The sequence below is a fragment of the Ambystoma mexicanum genome, chromosome 1p (genome assembly GCF_040938575.1).
Source record: "Ambystoma mexicanum isolate Mex_15411 chromosome 1p, UKY_AmexF1_1, whole genome shotgun sequence".
NCBI classification, from domain to species: Eukaryota; Metazoa; Chordata; class Amphibia; order Caudata; family Ambystomatidae; genus Ambystoma; species Ambystoma mexicanum.
Window position 1 is genome coordinate 246,891,111 of NC_090921.1, and position 17,568 is coordinate 246,908,678.

The 17,568-nt window shown below is 46.2% G+C and overlaps 1 protein-coding gene across 1 annotated transcript in view; it reads right to left on the minus strand.

The window, feature by feature from the left end:
• The window catches only part of LOC138473019 (transcription factor HES-7.1-like), a 38,362-nt gene extending 21,327 nt beyond the window's left edge, over nt 1–17,035 (minus strand). Inside the window, exon 1 of the mRNA XM_069611529.1 lies at nt 16,868–17,035. Within this exon, the coding sequence (XP_069467630.1) occupies nt 16,868–17,035 (168 nt within the window). The remainder of the gene's footprint in view (nt 1–16,867) is intronic.
• Nucleotides 17,036–17,568: the final 533 nt, after the last annotated feature.

Consider the following 17,568-nt stretch of genomic DNA (forward strand, 5'->3'; position numbering starts at 1 on the left):
GTGGGGGTCAAGGGATTGGTTGAAATGATGAGGGCGAGTTGGGGGGTAATACCAGCGCAGGGGCAGTTTATGGGCACACTCCCGATTAGTGAAGCAAAAGGAGGAAGAATGGGTTCTAGACCATATATCTACCAGGTTTGATACTCCACCGGGTGTCCCAGGTCCGCCTCCCATAGTGCCGTATATGGGGGTCTTATGGTAAGCGTATCTTCCTGCAGCAGTTTATATAGATTGGAGATCTTTCCCCTTAGTAGCAGGTCCTGTAAGGTTAATTCAAGGGAACTGAGATTTCATGTAGCAGCTTGTCGGACCTGGGGTTGAGAGCACCAGTGTCTAAGTTGCAGATAAGAGAATCTGTCTGTTTCATATAGTTGAAAAGTCGTTTCTCATTGTTCGAATGTGCGGGCTGGCCATTCTCAGACAATTGTCCCAGGGATTCCAGACCCCCTGCAGCCCAGTTTTTGAAATTTAAAGGGTGAGCCCCAAGCGAAAAAGCCGGTTTACAGATAATCGGGGAGGGGGGGACCACACAGGATGCCCTTGTATTTTAGTGCACAGTCCCATACCCTTAGTGTTTCTGGTGGAGGTCAGGATCCCTGGCCAGGTCTTCCGTAGTGGGGGTGGAATATGTGGGAGGAGGCGGAGGGGAAGAGTGAGGCGGGAGTGCTCAAGTTCCAGCTATTACGGGGGCTCAGCGGACATACCCCATGCTTGGGTGCGGGCCAGTTGTGCTGCCACCTGGTATTTATGCAAGTTGGGGATCCCTAAGCCTCCCAGACGGGGTATGCCCATCATTGCCTTCTGGGATATCCTCGCCCTTCTACCTCGCCATATGAACCATAGCATTTTCCTCTGCAGGCGCCTAAAGGGGAGCAATGGGATCATAGTGGGAAGAGAGGGACAGGCGAAAGGGAATCATGGGAGAAGATTCAACATGCAGGCAGTTATCCGCCCAATAAGAGATATTTCCTCTGAGATCCACCGCTCGAGGTCTTTCACCAATTCTTTAAAGAGCGGGGGGAGTTCATTAGATATGGATCCTTTGGTTGAGCTGGGATACGGACGCCCAGGTAGGGTATAGATTTCCTGCTCCATTGAATTGGGCATAATAGTTTAAGGCATTCCCACTCCCTGGGCTTCAAGCCTACCCCCAGAGCTGATGACTTCCCGAAGTTAATGGCAAACCCAGCAACCCTCCCAAATCTACGAAGCTCCTGAAGAGCTGATACCAGGGAGGGATGGACCTCTGTTAGAGATAGCAGTACATCATCGGCATAAAGCGAGATCTTGCTAATCATCATTTTTATAGTATCAAGGCGTCCCCACCGAGATAAGAAAAAAGGTGACCATTTTGAGATCATTTCTGTAACTTTTTCAATTATGAGATTAGAGTTGAGAGTAATAGTAGTGTGAATATCTTTGGCGATATGAAGCCCTAAATATTTAATATGTGAGGGTTGCCAAGACATGCCGAATAGTGGGGTATTGGTTGGATTACATGCGTTAGTAAGAGGCATGACCTCAGATTTATCAAAATGTTATTTGTAGCCAGAGACAATAGAATTTTTTTTTATGGTAGTTATTAAATGTTGGGTGGTGGAGTCAGGATTAGATAGATAAAGAAGAAGGGCATCCGCAAAAGCAGATAGTGTTACTTCTATATTATTAATGAAGATACATTTGACATTGGTGTTTGTTCTGATTCTTTATAGGAGAGGTTCTAGTGCGATATTAAATAACAAGGGAGAGAGGGGACAGCCTTGATGGGTGCCTCTTTCTATTTGGAAAGAGGAGAAATAAAGTTTTTAATAAGAATTCGAGTGATAGGGGATGAGTATAAGACTTTGACTAAATTGATAAAGTAAGGAGAGAAGCTGTGCCAAATTAAGGAATGGAACATAAAAGACCAAGAAACACGATCAAAGGCTTTCTCTGCGTCAAGGGCCACGAGGGCTAGGGGGTCGTCAGAATGTTGAGAGTGCGAACACGTATTAAACAAAAGTCTAGTATGAGATGAAGCATGGCGATCTTTGATACAACCAGATTGGTCAGAGTGTATAAGCTTAGGAAGATATTGTTCTAACGTTTTGCTAGAATTTGGGCAAATATCTTAGAGTCAGAGTTGATAAGAGAGATGGGTCTGTAGTTTTTAATTAAAGAGGGATCTTTATCTGGTTTAGGAAAAAAAAGTATGAGAATCGCCTCACCAAAGAAACTAGGGCTTTGACAAATTTCAACAAAATACGACTATAGTTGTAAAAGTTTTGGTGCAATGGAGTCAATAAATGTTTTATAGAAATCTACAGTAAATCCGTCGGGACCTGGGGTTTTGTTAGTTTTGAGGTGTGATATGGCTTGTTTAATTTCTGTTAGGGATTTAAGGCTTTATTTTTTATTTTTTTGAAGAAAGAATGGACTTCAGAAGTATTGATAGAGGAATCAGAGGAATGAATGTTGGAGTATAAATCAGGAAAGGCATAATTGATATATTTTTGATTGGTTAATCTATTACCATCAAGAGAAATGATATGGGTAATGAGCGATTTCTTTAAATGTTTTTTTAGATAAGAAGCTAACATTTTACCAGCTTTGTTGAATCCACTGTATACTTTTGATCTAGATCTAAGAATAGAATTAGCAGCTCTGTCGGTGCATAGTTTGTTAAATTCAATACATTTGATCATGAGAGCTTTCATAGTATTGGGATCAGGGTTAGCATAGTACAACTTTTCAAGATGTTTTATTTAGATTAGTAGTGTGTTATGAGTGAATTCTGATTGTTGTTTTTTAATGGCAGAAAATTGAATTATGAACCCATGAAGGGTGGCTTTGAAGGCGTCCCACTTGTTATTCATGGAGGTGTGTTCAGGGCGGTTGTTGAAAAAGAAATCTTGGATGAAAGAATTGGTTTTGTCGATGAAGGATTTGTCTTTAAGGAGGAATGAGTTAAATCTCCATCTTTGAGAGAGTTTAGAGATAGGTAACCATTCTAGAGTGGTAGAGACAGGTGCATGATGAGAAATTGTTATGGGACCAATTTCAGAGTTAATAATAGTGGAGGCTAGTGAAGAGTTAACAAAAATATAATCTAGTCTAGAAAAAGATTGATGAGGAGGGTAATAACATGTATAAGCTTTTGTATCTGGGTGACAGAAGCGCCAAGAGTCAACTAGATTGAGGTTTTGTAGTAAGTTAAAGAAATTACTACGGGATTTGGAATTGACACAATTTGAGGTAGATTTACAGTCAAGGGCAAAGTCTCCATAAAAATAAGTCTATCTGAACTCTTCTGTACAAGTTTTAAATTAAAATTAAACCAAAAAGGAGGTTTGGGGGGGGGGGGGGGGCGTTGGGACCATAAACATTCATTATAGTTACTGGCAAGTAGTTCATGATTGCTTCAACAATGATCTACCGGCCTTCAGGGTCATTTTCTTCATTAACTAATGTAAAGTTTAGATTCTTATTGATCAAAATGGAGGCACCGCCTTTTTTATCTAGAGCATTGGAGAAGAGTGTATGGCTGACCCATGAGGCTCTGATCTTGAGGTTTTCACTATCCGAACTCAGATGAGTCTCTTGGAGACAAGCAATATCAGCTTTAGTCTTAGCAAGTTAGGAGATTATCTTGCTACGCTTGATAGGATGATTCAACCCTTTGACATTCCAAGTGACAAACTTGATAGACATTTGCAATGACAAGATTGATAATGGCTGAAACAAAACAAAAACGCAGTGAGAAATAATACAATAACGTAATGCAATGAATGTGATTTAAAGAAATGTAATAAACCATTGAAGCAATAATTACTATACATTGTGATAACCCAAGTATATAAGGGGAGGAACAAAAGGGAGGGAACAAGACAAGAGAGGAAAAAGCACATGAGAGTAAGCAAGATGTGTGAAAGAGATGATATAAACATAAGTAATGGCAAGAAGGACAAGGAGAGATGAGTTTGAATGGAAATGAGAAACAGTATCATGGGGGATACCAGAGTACTGAGACGGAATGAGCATAAACCAAGAGAAGCAAAGAGCAGGGGATGAGAATATAGTCAAAGGTTGTATGAGCATGAACAAATAGAGTGGCCAATGGAGCTATTACGTAGTAACAAAATAGTTAGAAATAGGGTAAATTGTAGATCTGACAAAGTAATGATGAAGTGCAGCCAAAGTAAGGAGTCGGTCAAGTTTGTAAAGTTGAAAGAGAAGGATCAGTGGATTTGATGGGAAATCTCGATGTACCTCTCTGATGATTCGAAGTAGACAGAGGGTCAAAAGGAATTGAAGAAACAGATCTGTTGTGTTTAGGAGTGACTTTAATGTGTTAATTCCTGGGTTTTCTGATGGTAGGAGATCAAAGTAGTGGGTCCGGCTTGGATGTGCTGAGCGAGGTGTCCAGGGAGGTTGTGTCCATCGGTGAAGCTTGAAGAGATTGAAGTAGATTGAAGCAATCATTTGGGTCTGTGAATTCTTTGGTAGGTCCATCAGGAATGGTAATTATCATCTTTGCAGGATACAAGAGACCATATCTGATGTTAATGGATTTCCAGAGAGGTCTCATATCAAGAAATCTTTTGCTCTTGGCTTGAGTGATCTTGGAAAAGTCTGGGGAGGTAAAGATTTTGTTGCCCTGAAAAAGGATGGGGGAATTCTTTCTGGCAGCTAGTAGAATTTGGTGTGCTTGCTGATGTCTTAAAAAGCAAGCTATGAAGGGTCTTGGCAAAGTGTTGTTGCTAGAGAAGCGGGGCCTTATCCTGTGAGCACGCTGCATTTCTGATGGGAGTGAAAAGGTGATACCAAGGGCGGAGGGGATCCAATTGGTAAGGAAATTGATGGGGTCATCCCCTTCCATTTTTTCAGGGATTCCCTCGAAGCGAAGGTTGTCTCTACGGTTTCTGTCTTCTAATTCTGTGACTTCACCTTCCAGTTGAGCACGTCTTAGTTGCATGTTCTCAAGTCCCTTCATGTTACACACACAAGACATTGGTCCCTATGGTCCTGAAACCGTCTATGCGCTTCAATTAGGGTCCGTACTTCCAAGATGGCGGACCGTAGTACGGTCTGGACGGAGAGCAGTGTTACAGTCCCTGCACGTCCGCCAGAGACGCCGAGGAACGCTCACGTGATCCCTTATAATGCACGAAGACTGACTGCTCTTCGCGTCGCTACTGTTTTGGCAGACGCTCCGTGAGTTCGCTACTAGGTGCCCTAATACAAGCATTTCCTGTTTGAAACCCTTCCTAACCTTTCCTCTCTAATCCTGTCTTCCTGCTTATTTCAGATCCTCTTCACAGCCTTTCCTGCTCGCCCAAACTCCGTGGCCGCTTCCCTCCTATCATCGGGAGCCTCCTTACCAGTCCCGTCTCTTAAAATTCTTCCGGGTAATTAGTTCACTCAAAACTAAAATATTCTTTCCTTCCATTGACTTTGATAAGTACTCATCTCCGAGTGCTCGCACTTACTTCTCTGTTTTCTGCAGACATCTCGTCTCCTATATCACTCCGGTTTCCATTTCCAAGGAATCGCTTCAGTTATTTTAGAAGTTTCAGGATAAGAGGTTAGGGATTACTTCCTGTTTTACTGTCCAATTCTGTTCAATCCATCGTGTTCTCACAAAGTCTATTTTCAACCCTGTTGTTTCTCTGCCATCAGAAGAAGCCTTCCCGCATCGAGCACCAATTCGCCATCGATGACCCTATCTGCACAACTATCTTGAGACACTGGATTCCACTTCCTACCAGGGTTTTCTACCCCAGAGGGTTTCCCTGATGGTCACGTACTCTCTCTCAGGGATTTACTTTCCGGGCAGAGAGTGACGCGTCAATCGGGGGGGCTTTTATATTCAGCATTGGCTTTCCATTGAGTAGTCTTCAGTCTGCCAAGGTGAGACCTTCCTTATATCACAATTGTTGATTATTTACTGGGGCATTCAGTATTTAAAATTAATAGAGTTAACACTTCACCCGATGTTCCAGAAATCCAACTCTTTCTTCAGCTTCATCTAGTCTGCCAGAGAATATTTGAATGTCATTTTAAAACCTTTCAGTTCTTCTTGTATACTGGAGGACGGGAGTCGAGCGTAGGAATGGAGGAAGAATGTTTACTGAATCCTTCTACGATTCTTTCCAGGCAGGGATGAAATGGTAAATTATCAGATATTAGTGCAGTTTTGGTAGTATCAGCCATGTTGAGAGGTAAAAGATAGCAGTTGTGTGTTAGCAGCTGAATGAAATCCAAAAAGAAATTCCAGTGAAATATGAAGTGTAATATATAATTCAGCCACCGGGGTCCAGTAGCGAGTAGGCCTCACTGTACAGTTGCAGCCCGGAGGTATAGTGATTGACGGGCCAGGTTACGCGAGGAGAGCTTTACGTATGAGGAAGTAAGGAGAGGGTCCCCACGGAGGATATAAATGATTAGCCGGTACAAACAAGCTCCGGCACAAACAGGAAGCAGTGCAACTATCACTGTAAGTTTATTTGGCAGAAACCAAGTGACTGCCTTGGCACAGATGGAAGGAGTGTGTCGTATATATTGAAGGACCCACCTCTGGGGTGCCACTGTTGCCATTGTGGAGAGCGCGCCGTGTACGAGTCCGGTGTCGGCAAGCCTCCTCTTCCACACCTCCTTCAGACACAGCAGTAGAAGACGGGGAAATGCCAAGTTGAAAGACGTCTGAGGAGAACCGGCTACCACGCCGTCTCACATCAGAGTAACTGGCAATACGGTAAGGATGTTTGTTGTGGAAAAATTATCCCTTGCTGTTAATCAACACTAAAAAGTAGTGTTTAGGAGTTAATACAGACCAAACTAGATGTTCATATTGAGTTTATAATCTCACAGCGCTTCACGCCTATGCATGTAGCGGATGCAAATGAGTTGCCACGCATTTATGTTCCTAGTCTATTAGGTGGTTCTTAAGCGCCACCTATACGTTTAGACTATTGCACTGGAGTACAACTAAGAGAAAGACAACATTTGAAGAGGGACACACATCTTATGGGAGTTGTTTGGTTTTATACCCACCAATTGGCTGCCCATGGTCATGCTAATATTTATGACCATCCCAACCCACTATCTGCCTCTCCATGGTCAAAACATCCTTTTGGGATCTCTTTGAGCTTGAGCTCTGTCAAGCAGTTATATCAAGCCTTAGTCTGCCAGTGTTGTTTCGAAGTAGTCTTCTGAGGGTCAATGGCTTAATTGCATCTGTAAATTGGCTAATAAAAATTGTAATAAAGATGTCTTAACCAAATGTGCATTCCGCAACTTTATATCTGTTGTTTGCATTGGTCCTGTTGAAAAGAAGCATTGGCAAAGCCAGAAGTTTTAACTTATGTATCGGTATTGGGCATTTGCCATGCACTCTGAAGGCAAAGGACCCGCCCTTGCAGGGTTGCAAGGTTGGGCGGGCATCAGGGGAAGTTGATGGTGGATGCTGCCGGGCACTGGTTTACCAGCGGGGGCCGGCTGGGTTTGCAGGTTCCGGCTTGGCAGCAGGGGGGGCTTGGCGGTGGGGTAGTGGGGGGCGCAACAGCACCAAGATTCCTCATAAAAGAAGGGCCAGAGGGCGAGGATTGCACAATCTGCTGCCTCGTCCTGCTGGAGAGATTCTCGCTGCCGCGCTCCTGCCGCCTGACCGGTGCTGCCGCAGCTGCCAACCTTGTTTTTTTCCCATCCCACCCACCTTGTGGTTGGAGGAGGGTTTGTAGGTGGGGTAAGACTATTGGAACACTGAAATCCCCTTCCGGGGGACTCCGGAGCTGTAATAGGGCTGAGGTAGGGCTCAGGGCGGCACCCCTCAAACATAAACTGTGTACAACCACCGGGGAGGAGGGTAGCAGCGGGGTTGGAGTGTGGGGGTGGGATCGAGGACCAGTTGGGCCCGTAACAAAGGGCGTGCCTCCTGGCTGGTATCCACCCCCAATGGCATGGCGGGGAGGGGACAGGGCTTCAATACCATTCGCCGCCCCCATTCGGGAGCGATGGTCCGCTTGGACCACTTGTCAGTATAAAGATGTTGAAATGCGTTATCATTGTTGAGGAGTGTGTTTGTTAGGAATGTAACCTTTTTTGTTTATTAAATGTATGTTTTGCTGTGTAATAAAATGTGTCTGGAATGGCATACACAAACAAAAAGAATGTGACTGGTTTGCTCACTTCTCCCCTGGCACTGCCCTCCCGCAGAGCCCACTATCATATGCCCTGGTAATCACACTATTTTCCATCTGTTGCCTTCATATAGATAGGAAGTATTGTAATAGTGACTTGAAAATGCCCCTCCCCTCCCATGCCTACACAAAAGCCAAAACTGTTTGCCAATACCTTTTTCAATTACATTGCTACTCCAACAAGGTCCCATTCCTGTTAGGGAGAATTCTCCTTCTAGGGCTAATTTCCCTCCCCTAGTGAGTCCCCCAGAAGCTTTGTTGGATTTCTGGAGTTTTTATTTTTTCCACCTGGTAAGAGTGTACATCCTTTTTCCACTCTTACATGTGTTTTGGCCTATGTGTTTTTACTCGCTGTGTGATCTTGGGCACTGGAGCACACCACTCCAGGTGCCCCTGTTCTTGTATGGGTTACACAGCCCCTTTAGTGCAGTAACCCAGGGTTGTCTTTAAGACTTCCCTCTGACTCCATTTCGCTGGGGCTGGCTACTGTCCCCCAGAGAAAGGTAAAGTTGCCATTTACTTTACATAGTCATTTTTACCACAGACCCAGTACACCCCATCTTACATGCAGTACTGGAAAGGGCTAATCTGTACCCCTTTTCCGTCTGTACCTCTCTGAGCATTGTTTCGCTATTTTAACATTTAGACTTGGCTGGATGATAGCGGTATCTACCCTAACATTTCTACCGCGATTATATTAGATAAACGTGGTACTTTTCTTGTCTATTATTTTAGCCTCGAACATAAATCCGCTTGACCAAATCGCCTTTCTTTTGCCTCCGGTTGGGTTTATTCGCCATTTCTTTTTGTTAAAGTCCTTCTTGTGTTTTACTTTGCGCAGTAAACTAGGTTCGCCTTCTTTGTTCACCGTCTTTTGGTGGGTTTCTGCAGAGAAGCCCTCCTCTTGGCGCCTGGGTGTCTAGGTAGACTGAATGTGTGGAAGGGCTGTAGCCACCCCATGCACAGGGTATCCTAGGAAACCCAAGTCACACTTTGCCATGATTGGCTGAGGTGGTTGTCCCGGCTGGGCAACCCCCCTGCTGCGTGATTGACAGCCAGGCTGTGTGAATGGGGGTTTGCGCATTAAAGGCAGGTCTCTTGGGCTAGAAGTCAGAGTCGCCTCTGGAACTACAAGGAACTGAAGAGAAGCGGAGAGAACGACGGCTGCTGCAACTACCCCGTCCCAGTGAAGCTCTGCTGCAGTCCTGAGCTATCTTCCCTTCAACGACTAAGAGGAGATCCAGTCCGGAGTCTTCTTCCCTTGAACCTGGTGGGGATCAGTGTTTGCTTGAGCTTCAGTAATTGTGGTTCCTTTGTGTAATCTCTGCTACTGCTCATATACTCTTGAGATAAGCCTGGCTGCTCCGCTACTGCTACCACTATAACTTAGTAGTACAGACTTGTAACAAAGGTAAAACTTGTATTGCCACCTGTAGTCTTAATTATGTGTAGTGGTCCCTAAGGGCACTGCACAGGATTCTGCCTAACACTGGTGTACAGCGGTGAGGATTTGGAAGTAGAGTGATTACACTTCGAGTACTGCTGTTGTTTGGGTTCAACTAACCACAAGGCTAACACCACTAATTCTATTTAACTGAGAAATCATGTCAAATATGGAAAACTACACTGAAGAGAGTCTTTTACTCTATACTGCTGAGGTTCTTAGAACCATGTGTAGAGATAAGAATCTCTCTGGTAAAGGAAAAAAATCTGAACTGGTTGCAAAGTTAATGGGAAAAAGTCTGGAGAGTGGGTCAGAAGGGCCTACCCCTCTAGCCAATGTGGATTTTGATGTTTCTGATTCTGAGAGTGTTAATTTAGAAGAAGTAGATGAGTCCTTGCTAGGAAACCCCACAACTCCTTTGCCTGCTCAGAATGCACAACCTCTGTCCACAGGGACCCCCACAGGTCCTACACTTACTCACAAATTTATTGCACTTGAGAAAATGAGACTTGAATTAGAAGTGAAACGTATTGATGCACAAACTGCCATGAAACATCAAGAGTTAAGACTCAGAGAAATGGAGCTGAATCATGAACTAGAAATGAAGAAACTGTCTCTAGAAAATGTTTCTCTCCCAGAGTCTTCTAGTTATTCCAGCCCTAAGAGACCCCGTATGCCAAAGGAAATGATTGGTATTGTAGGGGAGGGCAGGTCGATGGGACCCCCTCTAGCCTACATCTCCTACCCAGGTGAAGACTCATGACTTGTCGGCAGCACCCGAGCCCCAGGGCCCGGGAGGCGAGGTGGCTGTGGATCGACACGTGAGGCTGCACAACCACATATATGGCACAACACAGGCACCATTTTGTACTAGATAACTCCATTTTGTCAAAGGCGCTAAAACCTAACACAGGCAAAGCAACTTGCACACATAGAAAGCTACAGCCTGACCCCTGCTTGACCGCGTTCACAGAGGCCTGCACCCCCCCCCGGCCTACACCTCATGGTAGATCCGCTGAGAGCTCGTTTTCACGAGCAACCAGATACGAACAAACAACAAAATAAACACTATCGTTTTACCTTCCGCAGTACATCATTGTCCCAGTCGTGACCAAGCTCATTATGAAGCAACCGAAACCAGCCCAATCCTGCATGCTCTGACCCTGTACCAAGCCCTCTAAGTTGGACTGTGTGGCGCCCCTCACCCCTGCCCACCCCCGAGGCACCTTGTATTGTGTGGTAACCATTTTTGTGATATTTGTCGCGTTGACTAACGTTTGCTGCTGTTGTGTAAAATAGTGGCCATATGATATGTGATTGCTTTTTGACAGCCCCTGTACATAGTGTAATAATGAACCGCTGAAATGTATGTAGGCCCACCAAGGGACTGGAGCCAGACTGTATCATGGTATAATATGTGTTGCCCTCTTTTGCTCACTAACCAATCTAACACTTCCTCATGTTCGTAAGTCAACTGTTATGAAATTGTGCCAAATGACAGTCACCCAGCTTATATTCTCACTAATGTAAATATATGTGCACAACCCAGAAGCCCCCAAGTGTTGCCACCTGCCCGTTGCCAATGGTACGATACACTGCCCCGTGTAGGGAGACAGGCTCAGAGCTGCAAGGTTGTCTCCCCCCTCCTCCCTCCCAGGCTCACCAGGGATAGCTGGTGTTCGAACAGCACAGCACAGCCTCCCCTCCCCTTCCAATCTTGCTGGACCCGCTTCAAGCATCCACCTTCCCCTTTTCAAGAGGCCGCCACAGCCTGACTCTATGAATTACGAGCTACCTGGTCCTAAATCACACCATCTCCCGGGCACCGGTTACATGCCCCCCACGGCCCATGGGGATCCCTGTTCACCCCAAGGTAATGGCCCTCGAAGGGGGGGGCGCCCACCCCTGTACCAACAGATCATAATACCATCCCTCAGCAACAGGACGATCAAGTAACCCCTCCTGTGCCCCTGACCCCACCCATGGACTCATGGGATTAACATGTTTGAACCTTAGGTGTCCTTACAACAGATGTATTGGGGCACTTCTTATTATATATCAATGTCCCTGTCTCATTCTGGATCTGAGGTCAATGTATTGCAAGAGTTACAAGACAACTGAAATTATATAGCATGATGAATGAATGTGAATATTTGGCCACAAGGCCAAAGTATCAGAATCGCCACTTATCATCACTACAAGTCATGTCCAGCCCAGCACTCCACCCCGATGAGCCCAGCTGACCCATCCACCCCGCGTGGCACCGCACGGACGTCCGCCAATCCTGGAGAAGCAACTGTATACAATGTATTCCACCTAGCCATCACCACCCAATCCCTAAAACTATGTGCCCCCTATAGCTTGTATCACGCGTGACGTAGTTCTGTAATAAGAAGGGCTGTCTTTGCTATTGTCAGACAGAGCGCTCTCTGAGTCTGCAGAGTCCTTTGCATGACCTATATTGGTTTAGATAAAAAGCCTTTTGATCTCACCCGCACTTGGTCTTGGTCTCATTCCCTCCTGGGGTGTGTCCGTCATTGCCTCTCACTAAGGGGGGTACGTTTTTGAGGGACGCTTACATTCAGTGGTGACCCCATAGACGTGAAAAATTTAATAATTGTCCCCTTGGCACGAGAAGGCCCCGGTCGCAGTGGAGACGCACGGCGTGCCCGCTCAACAGAGCCGCCCACCTACGGCAACTGGTATGCAGAGACGTGCGCACTCAGTTAGGGCGAGAGGGTACGGGTCCGTTTGAAAAAACCCTTAGTACCACTCGCCGGAGCCGGGTGGAGCCATTGAGTGTGAGGCCACGCCGCTTGGACGGATCAAGTCCGGAGAGTCTCGGATCAAGACGGGCACGTGAGTATTAAGTGCGAGCGATACTAAAAGGGGAAATAATCGAGAGAACAAGGGGGAAATAAGTTGAGGACATAGAGGGGACTTTCAATTTCTAATACTTTCTCTTTCTTTGCATATGGCCATTAGGATATAAAAGTGAAAAAGGGAAAAGAGTACGGGAACCTAACTCTGCAAGGGGGTAGAAGGCGGCACCGCGTAGTGCTATCTCGACTAGCGCTGGGAATAAGTAAAACAATGGAAAAATAAATTGAGGGTGTCTAAGTAAAGAGACACGATAAATACGTTAGAACTAGCCTTTCTTTCTCTTATTCTTCTTATTTGGGGTAAAACAAGGTCGGCATAAGGGAATAAAAGAAAAAAACTATATATATATATATATATATATATATATATATACACATAAACAAAAGAAGCTGTGTGAGGGTTCGGGGGTGTCGCCGTAGGGAAAAGCGAAGGGCCAGGCAGGGAGGGTAAATGCTATGCATGTATGCTGAAGTATGATGAATGTCTGTCGTATGTTGTGCACATTGTGTGTTTATGGTTTTTTGCAATCGATTGTTTCTATATATTAATACTGATTTAAGTGATTTCCAGGTGATGTGGTCAATGTAAGTGTGACCTGGTAAGATTTGACAAAGAAATGTTTTTGTTTGAGTAAAAGTATAAGTTGATTGTTAGGAACTGACAGTGAGTAGAGCCCCACATATACAGCTACACACGTATAGGTTTGGCCACAAGGAGGGTCCTTTGATAAGAGCGTTCTGGATATGGTGGCCACCTGCATATTCTTAAAATACAAAGGAAAACATTTTTATAACAGGAGAGAAATACTAGATCTGTGGCGATTATTCAAGGAAATACCCCCACCGAAGAAAATAGACACCAGACTCGATCAACCTGCCCTCACTGCCACCCCATCAGCAAGAGCAGAAGGTGGTAAGGAGGACGGGGGAAAAGAGGGATTGGTAGAGGTAACCCGATTGTACCCACTCTTGAATAAGCCTGCACCTGCTGAAGGTTATAGTGACCCCACATATGTGCCCATCAGCACCCCTGCCCCCACCGCACGACCAACAGCACCACCACCATATGATTGCCCCCGAACAAGTGGGCAGGTGAGTACGCCATCAGTGAACATATGTAAACTAACAGAAGACTTAGATACACGACTCCCAATAGCTAGAGAAGAGCTATCAAGGATTCAAAGCATATGTGAACAAAGTGAGCCAGGCACGACAATATCAGAGTGATTGTCCCGATCACACACCCTCGATAAATCAAATGTGGAGGGGTGGAAAAAGGTGGAGATACTATTCAGGATACAGGAGGAGCCCACAAGGATAGCAGAACTGGGAGCACACAACCTTGGAGGGAGTGCAGAGGAGGAAGAAGTGGCGGACGAAGGGAGAGAAGAGCTATGGTGTGATATAGAAGAGGACGAGCAAGAAGCTGGGAGATTAGGGATGGCCACAGGGGATGATTTAGTGGTGTTTGGGGAGACACCATTGGGAAGAGCAATGGAACAAGAATGGACAGGGATATTAAGGAACAGGATGGGAAGGATGGCCCTGGTGGGAAAGAAAGGGTCAAAGGTGAGTATTGGGAGAGGAAGCAAGGGACGCCTACAACTCCCACTGATACATCGGGGGGCGGGAAGACCAAATTACATACCCTTGGGACAAATGGATAAGGCTAATTTACTAAAATCATTGCCCCCACTATCCGGAGGAGCCAGTAAGTGGATATATGCCTTCGAGAAGCAAACCGCAGGAGTACCCCTGGCCATAGGAGATGTCAAGAGTTTACTTGTGTCAGCAGTAGGTGACCAATCAGACCGGGTATGGGCAAAAGCAGATTTCCCGGGAATAACATTGGACAGTGACAGACATGATGGCGCTGCTTTCAATACAGTGCGAGCGCGAGTTTGGGAGGTGTTGAGGGATACATTCCCGGACATGCCAGATTTACAGTCAGTGATGCAATGCACCATGAATGATGGGGAAGAGGCTATGGATTACATTTTCAGAGTGCAGGAGATGTGGAGAGCTGAAACGGGTACGCCGTATGACCAATCTACATCCTTATTTTACTTCATAATAAAGAGGGGGCTCCCGAAAGAAGGCCAAAAAGCGCTTGATAAAATAGCAGGGAACGAAGCGAAGGGATGACCAGAAATACAGAGCATAATAGTTCACCATTGCAAAAGAATCAAAGAAAGGGAGAAGGAGGTGGTACAAAAAAGGCTGGCAGATGAAGCTAAACTAATACAAACGAAACTAGTGAAGGTCGCTGCAGCTGTAGCAGCACTACCCCACGACAGAGACGCAGAGGAGGAGGAGGGATTTTAGCGGTACAGGGGAGGATGGCTGCAAATTGGGCAGACAACGGGCAAAGACAGTGGAATGGACAGGAGGACTACAGAGGGCAGCAGTGGCAAGTGTGGTCCCCCGGCAACAGGAGAGGTGGGTACAGGGGGTGCCGAGGAGGTGGACAGAGATATGGAGATAATGGCAGAAATGGGGGACCAGGACCCAGAGGGAACCAAGGAAACTGTTGGAATTGTGGGAGGTGGGGACATTTCTCACGCGAGTGTAGAAGCAGACCGAACCCAGCCTGCCAAGATGATCAGTATTGCGGGCACCCCCATCCAGAGAGCCCCTACAGATTGCCCCGCGACGGGGGGAGAGAACAGAAAGAATACAGAGGGCAAGAGAAAAATAGGGAACAACCACATAATGTTCAACAACACCCACAAAGTAGCGAACACCTCACCTACACACAAAACAATCCCTTCACCACGACACCGAATGGCGCACCTGGCCCATATGGAGGAGTGGCGGTAGTGTCAGGTAATGTTTTCAGTCAAGGGGGAACGACAAGACACCCAGCATAGGACAGCCCAGAGGGAGCACTTGCGTGTCCAATCCTATCGACAACCTTCAATGCAACTGAGGAACCATTGATAGGGGCAGAGGTAGGGAATAAGCAATTCATCTTTATGGTAGATTCCGGAGCCGAGAAGTCATGTATACGTGAAGGCCGGTTTCCGCTATCTAATCGTAAATTGGAGACGCATGGATTCTCTGGGGCGCTGGTCGAAGTTCCTTACACAGAAGATTTGGATGTAACAGTAGGGGGAAAAACAGTAAGGGCACCTCTATTATATTATGAGCAAACCCCTGTCAAGCTACTGGGGAGGGACCTCCTCAGCAAGCTTTTCATGACTATTTAATTTACCAAAAGAGGAGGGATTGTTTGCTCAACCCCAGGGATGTGCTCCATGCGTGTAATGCTAGTGATATATTCACGAGCAACATGCCCAGAGGTGCGCGGCATACCGGTGGACCCAGATATGTTCCTCCATGGGTTAAAAACATTGGCCCGGGTGTTCCCAGAGTTAAAAAATCTGGAGTGGAGGGTGCCAGCAGAATTTGTTTTTCATCCAATAGCCCGCCCAGAGATAGTGCCAGGGACGGTCATGTCACTGGACATACATGCAGTACAAGTCTCGGCCAAGAGAATAGCTGTAATTGCAATGGACATACACGGGTGTGAGTGGCGTACAGTGTGTGCATAAACGCCGACACTGCACTTCAAGATTTGTCAGACGAGGAGCTTTTCACAGTCTCAGAGAGTGATGGAGAAATCATAATGGAGATAGCGATCCCTTGTGAAATAATGATACAACAAAGACAGGTGCCAGTATAGCTCATGGCGGTAGTGGGGGCCCCACCATCGTTTTTCAACGATGACATACAATTGGTGCCTTGCCAGTTATGAACAGCAGGTCCACATGACATAGGGCTACTACATGGGGTCACTCCAGTGAAAATTTACCTTAAGCCTGGAGCCATACTGCCCGAGTAAAACAATACCCCCTGTCCCGGGAATCAGAAGAAGGGATAAAGGAAACAATCAACACACTATTGACACAGGGGATAATAGTACCCTCAAACTCCCCATGTAACTCATGCATTTACCCCATCAAAAAACCAAAAGGAGGGCCATGGAGGATGATCCAAGATCTACGCCCACTTAATGACGTCATTCAGAAAGAGTTCCCTTTGGTCCCAAATCCTGCATCTATTCTATGCAGTATCCCAAAAGATGCTTCGAAGGGATTGTGTCCTCCGACGTATTCCTTATCTTTGATAATACGTTTCCAGCTTGCTGGCGTTGGAAATTTTTTCTGTAGAGGGCGCTGCGCGTCGACGTCCGCTGAGTCGATGTCCCTCGACGGCCACAGTATCGGCGCCAACGTCATCATGCCCATAAATAGCCACGCGCTGCGTCCGTTGCTCTGTTGCGTTTTTCCGGCGCTTCGTGGGGCCTCGGAACGTCGTTGCTCAGTTCAGTCAGGATAACTACTATATCTACTCGAATATACCTTCTCGTTCTCGACGGCATCTTCATCGGAACCAACGACGCTGCGATCCGGGTTCAAGAATTGTCGAGACTGCGGTAAAAAAATGTCGATAACGGATCCACACAGGATCTGCTTCTGGTGCTTGGGAACCGAGCACCATTGTTCGGAGTGTGAGGACTGCATGTCCATGACGACGAAAGCCTTGAAGGAGCGCAAGGGAAAGCTCGAGAGAGGAAGTCAGTCAAAACCTCCTTGAATGTTTCTTCGGCTGAGTCGAGGCATTCGTCTCCTCGCCGTCGAAAACATTCCCATTCTAGATCTCGAAGTAGCTCCCACCATTCGTCGAGATCAAGACACTCAAAAAAGAGACGTCGAAGATCACCTTCCTCGTCGTCTTCTGTGTCCCCAGAAAGGGTCTCCTGTCCCACTAAACACAGCTCTCAAGCTGAGTGGGAGGAATTCAGAAAGAAAATGTTAAGCGTCTTCGAGAACGCGGCCTCGACCCCCTCGAAGACAGCTGAGGGTGATACCCCTGGTGAAAAACCCAAAAAATCAAAACGCTGCGAGTCGCAGCACCCGGCGAAACATTCCACCCGAGAGCACCACGAGCCATCGGGTAAGAAGGCACCGTCTTCGACGCCGTCATCAAAGATTCCTTTACCGCACGGATCAGCGCCATCGACGCCGTTGTCGAAGGGTTCCTCGACGCATCAGTCGATCGA